The 5558-nt window shown below is 32.5% G+C and overlaps 1 protein-coding gene across 1 annotated transcript in view; it reads left to right on the forward strand.

The window, feature by feature from the left end:
• LOC107733027 (protein argonaute-3-like) overlaps window positions 1-5558 on the forward strand; it is a 41628-nt gene that overhangs the window by 34997 nt on the left and 1073 nt on the right. Inside the window, exons 8-10 of the mRNA XM_016544536.1 lie at window positions 1306-1453; window positions 2484-2603; window positions 4287-4430. Of these exons, the coding sequence (XP_016400022.1) occupies window positions 1306-1453; window positions 2484-2603; window positions 4287-4430 (412 nt within the window). The remainder of the gene's footprint in view (window positions 1-1305; window positions 1454-2483; window positions 2604-4286; window positions 4431-5558) is intronic.

Here is a 5558-nt window from a genome sequence, read left to right on the forward strand (position 1 = left end):
GTTTTAAAAAAGGTTATAAAAAATGTCAATAATTATTGATACCGAACGTCGAACGGTATGAAACATTATATCGTTGATAAATTTTTTTGCTATATCGCCCAGCCCTACATTGTATTGATTGCAGAGGGTGAAGACACATTGCTTTAATACAGTATGATTTTTGGCTTTATTTAAAGGTGCACTCAGTAAGTTTTAAAATCAAATGTTTTAAATATTGTACACTTGTGAGATGATGTTAGTCATATTAGTGGCCTAATAAAAGCCATTTTATTTTACATGCAGGTTGCTCCTCACATGACCAACCTATTATCATACATAGATATATGTTTTATGAATATGTGTTTCTTCAATGGCATTGGTAACCTGAAACTTTTGTGTTTGGGTTAATAATTAAGTGCACCTTTAAAACTATAAAACAATGCTCTGAATAGTATACTATATAATTTCTGAATGGTATATTGAGAACTGTTTATTTATTAATTCATTTCATATTTTATATTTGTTCATTCATTTGTTTGTTCATTCTGAAAAACATCCTGTGTGTGTTCTTCATTTTAGAGTTTTATAAGTCTCATATAATCTGAATTCTGGCTAATTAGCCACAGTTTTACTTGTTATTAAAACTGCAGAAGTTAAAGTTTTATTGATTTAAAATATTTGTGCTTTAAAGCTGATTCATTTTGGGTCTAATGGAGTAGACAATGCTTTTTAGTGTTATGTATATACTATTATAGATTATAATATTATATATAGTATTTATATTATGTATTTTGAATTAGCTTATATTAGTTTTCATTTTATTTTTATTTTTAGTCATTTTTGTAAGTAGGTAGTAAGAATATATTCTGAATAGTATACCAACTACTTCCTGAATGGTATATTCAGAATACTAATGTTTCGGGCCATTGAAATTGTGTTTAATTGTTTTCATGACTATTAAACAAATTTTCCCTCATAATTATCATTAAAACATTTTTACTGTTCTTATTATTTAAAATAAAGTTTCTTAGTGGTGTAGTACAATCATTTTTGCCATTATAACTATAAAAAATGATGTAGTATGTGTAACGATGCATTATGTACTGTAGCTGTAAACATTTCAAACAGTAGTGTTGCATTGTTGTCACATGACTTCATGTTGCATGCAGGATATTTGCATATTTTTCTCAGTATGCATAGCACATACTGCAGAAATAGTAAAAGTAGTATGCTGATATGCTTTCCAAACACAGGAAAGCCGTTTAGCTCTGCTCTTTGATGCCCTCTAGTGGTGGTTCGTTGTTCAGTCTTGTTGATTCCTTCCAGGTTCCCTTTGCAGTTGGAGAACGGCCAAACTGTAGAACGAACAGTAGCTCAGTATTTCAGAGAAAAGTACAACCTGCAGCTCAAATACCCCCACCTGCCCTGCCTACAGGTGGGCCAGGAGCAGAAACACACCTACCTGCCCCTGGAGGTCAGTGCTGTCACCCACACATTAGATTCTGTTAATATTTTGAATGACCAAAATGAGAAGTGTTGCCTTTGCAACTAGCTGATATAAAAATAAAAGTTTCAATTTCTTTTACTTTATTTCACTTAAGGTTTATTTCAAGTAATTGTTTATGGATTAAGTTAGTGAACTGTAGATTTTGTTAATATATTGAATTAGTTTTTATTTTTATATTTTCTGATTTTACTTAAATTTTAGTTAATGTTTTAGTCATTTTTTGTATGTATTTATGTTTGTCATTTTTTTGTTTACTTTTAGATCTTTTAGTACTTTAAGCTAAATGAAAATGAGAAGTGTTGCCTTGGCAACTAGCTGAAATAAAATGAAAAAAAAAAGTTTTTTTTTATGGTTTAAGTGAAAATATTTTTTGTATTTATTTTAATTTTAGTTAAAGTTTTAGTCATTTTCTTGTGTGTTTTTGTCATTTAAAAAAAAGTTGATTTTATTTCAAGTATTTTTTATGGTCTTAGTTTTAATGCCTATAGTTTTTGTTAAAGGGGTCCTATTATGCTCTTTTACAAAGTCTTGATTTTGTTTTGGGGGTGTACTAGAACATGCTCTCATGCTTGGTGGTTCGAAAAACGCATTATTTTTCACATAATTTACATTATTAAAATACCTTTCTCCCCAGGCTGGCACAAACGGCTCGATTAGTTCCGGCTTTGATGAAGGTCCGCCTTCCGAAAAACAAAATGCGTTGTGTTTGGTTCGCTGTCCCAGTGTGTTGTGATTGGCGAACTTGAATTAGATTTTGTTTTTATATTTTCTGTTTTTAATTTTAGTAGAAGTTTTAATAATTTTGTTGTATGTATTTCTATTTATCATTGTTATTGGTTTATTTTTTATTTTTTATTTCATTTAGTTTGTTATTTTGGTATGAATTATTATTTTAGAAATGTTTCCTTGGCACTAGCTGAAATAAAAAAAAATCTATATACAGTATATATATTATTAGTTCAGTTCTGATGCCGTTTACTTGCTGCTGTTCTCGCAGGTGTGTAATATTGTAGCAGGGCAGCGGTGCATCAAGAAACTGACAGATAATCAAACCTCCACCATGATCAAAGCCACAGCGCGATCAGCACCAGACAGACAGGAGGAGATCAGCAGACTGGTGAGTGGCATTTATATCTATAGTCACGCACTTAATTTGGTTGCGTAATAATTCATATCCACAGCATCTATGTATTTAAATCTCTTCTCTCATGTTCCTGCTGTCCGTGCGGTCCATCTGATTGAGTTCAGGTTGCTGTCTGTGTTAATGTAGGTCAGCCATGATGTTGTGAGCTGATTAGCTGTGATCTCTCTACAAGAGCACTTTGTGAACTCTTTACCCCGTTCCCTGCAGATTTACAGTCTTCCAGCCGTCAGTTCTGAGCTAATAATGCGTGATTGAAGCTCTGCTGCTCTTTATACCTTATTAAAATGACAGCCAATCAGGTGCTGAATCAGTGTTGCCGTGGCTGGTTTTTCATTTAGATGTAGAAATCTCTAAACAAGAGTGGAGAGGCTGCGTGGGAGGAATGCAACTGACGAGGCCAATGAAATGCTTCAAAACGAAAAAGTCTTTCTTTGAGACTGAGCTTAAAATACCACGGTGAGAGTATTTTTACACTGTGAAGTACAGCAGGATCTGAGCTGGGATATCTTCAGCTCGCAGCATGAAACGCTTCTGATAAACATCCTGCGTGTTCACTCCGTCTCAGGAGAGTTTCTTCATTTCAGTCTCATTTAATCTGAATTCTGGCAGTTTTACCAGTGATCTGGACTGCAGGAGTTAAAGTGTTAACATATGAGTAGTTTTATTAATTCAAAATATAGGTTTTAAAATTTACTCATTTTAGGACTAATAGACAGAGCTATTTTAGTATTATTTGTGTAATATTATAGCTTTAATTAGCTATTATTTTTATATTTTTAGTTTTATGTGCTTTTGTAATTTTTATTATATTTTTTTAAAATGTATGTGCATATTGAATTTAGTTTAGTGATTTTAGTTCTTCAATATTTTTAATTAGCTTTTATTTTTATATTTTCAGTTTTCATTTTAGTTTTAGGTTTGTGCTATTGTCATTTATAATGTTTTAAAAAATATTTCTGTTTAGCTTATTTTTATTTCAGTTTAGTAATTTTACTAGTTCAACTGTAACTTACTTTATTTTAGTTATTTTATTTTAGTGTTTAGTTTAATTTAACTGTAATTTAATTTACAGTATTTATTGATATTTTTAATTGGCTTTTATTTTTTTATTGTCAGTTTGTCCTTTTGTCATTTTTATTATAATTTTTTAAAAATATTTTCGTTTAGCTTAATTTTTTTTTCAGTTATAGTTTTAGTACTTCAACTTATTTTATTTTAGTTAGTTGCCCAAAAATTTTTTCTGTTTTTATCTGTTTATATTTTATTTAATTAAAACTTTTTTTTAAATTAACAAAAATAATTTTTTAAATAGTTTTAGTTAACAAAAGTGTTCATTATAAACCTAATTAATGGTACAAACATCTGTTTTACCGCTTACTACTTTAGAAATTGCCTTATGAATTTAAACTGACACATAAGCACTGCTTACATGCATTAATGAGATTTGAAATTAAGTTGCATGTTGTTTTATTTTATTTAGATGCATAAAAACTAAATGCATTAAAAAGAAAGCGCTACATATTACAATATATTCAGAGCAATTAAAAAAAAAAAAAAAAAAAATCATGTTAAAAGCCTTTTCACATATTGGCAGCTCTACCACTGACTCCTGTTCTTGCAGAATGTGTCAGCAGGTGTTTGTGTGTGTGTTTGCAGGTGCGCAGTGCTAACTATGAAGCAGACCCGTTTGTGCAGGAGTTCCAGTTTAAGGTGCGAGACGAGATGGCTCACGTGACGGGGCGTGTGTTGCCTGCGCCCATGCTGCAGTACGGGGGCAGGGTGAGCACAGAGCACTTTATGGTACCCTTCCTTTCAATCACCCGCATCTCTCTGTGTCTGTCTGTCTGAATGAATGAGTGAACTGCTCGTCTGGAGGAACTAACAGCTCCTAACCGCTGCTGCAGTGTGTGTGTGTGGAATAACTCCTAAAATAAACTAGTTTGCAGTGATTTTTCTCCAGTTATGCACTTGTATGCACCATTTTAAAATTAAAGGATGTTTATTATCTTCGAGTTAGGCTGTCTGTGTAGTCTGAGATTGAATTATGGTTTTGTGTGATTTAGTCCGTTACATTTACATGCTTTTTAAATTACAGGATGAAGGCAGTCGTAACACTTTTATACTATATTAAAAGTTATGCATTTAGCAGATACAGTGGGTACGGAAAGTATTCAGACCCCCTTAAATTTTTCACTCTTTGTTATATTGCAGCCATTTGCTAAAATCATTTAAGTTAATTTTTTTTCCTCATTAATGTACACACAGAACCCCATATTGACAGAAAAACACAGAATTGTTGACATTTTTGCAAATTTATTAAAAAAGAAAAACTGAAAAATGCTCAGTATTTAGTAGAAGCACCCTCTTGATCTAATACAGCCATGAGTCTTTTTGGGAAAGATGCAACAAGTTTTTCACACATGGAAAGCATTTTTATGATTATCGGTCATTTTCAAAACCGATTCGCCGATAAAATAACTTAATTTTGAAAGCGCTATTTGGCTCTGATGCAGCCTGTCAGAACTCACCACTCTGTGGCCTAAAGCAATCTCCACACACCGCCCATCTGATTTGCTGGGAGTCACGAGTCCGACTAATCAATGCGGAATTCACTCTCACTCCGAAAGCGCTTGCTAACTGGAGCTGCTTCAGTGATCACGCATCAGTTGTCTCTCAAAGGTAAGGCAGCAGCAGACATTGCTTAAGTTGCAATAAATTACAATGGTCAAAGTGTGGATGAATTAATCAAAAGTAGGTCAGTACACTTAAATGGAGTCGCAATATGGACTTGTATCTGTAAATATTAAGCCGCGAAAATACTATTTAAATATGAATCCAGCATGTTCTGCGTGTCTCTGTATATGTAAATGGCACAGACGCCCAGTTTTGTTTTCTACACATACAAAGTGTGCGATGCTCGCGGTGATT

This window comes from Sinocyclocheilus rhinocerous, unplaced genomic scaffold (genome assembly GCF_001515625.1).
Source record: "Sinocyclocheilus rhinocerous isolate Xijiao unplaced genomic scaffold, SAMN03320098_v1.1 scaffold3174, whole genome shotgun sequence".
NCBI lineage: Eukaryota > Metazoa > Chordata > Actinopteri > Cypriniformes > Cyprinidae > Sinocyclocheilus > Sinocyclocheilus rhinocerous.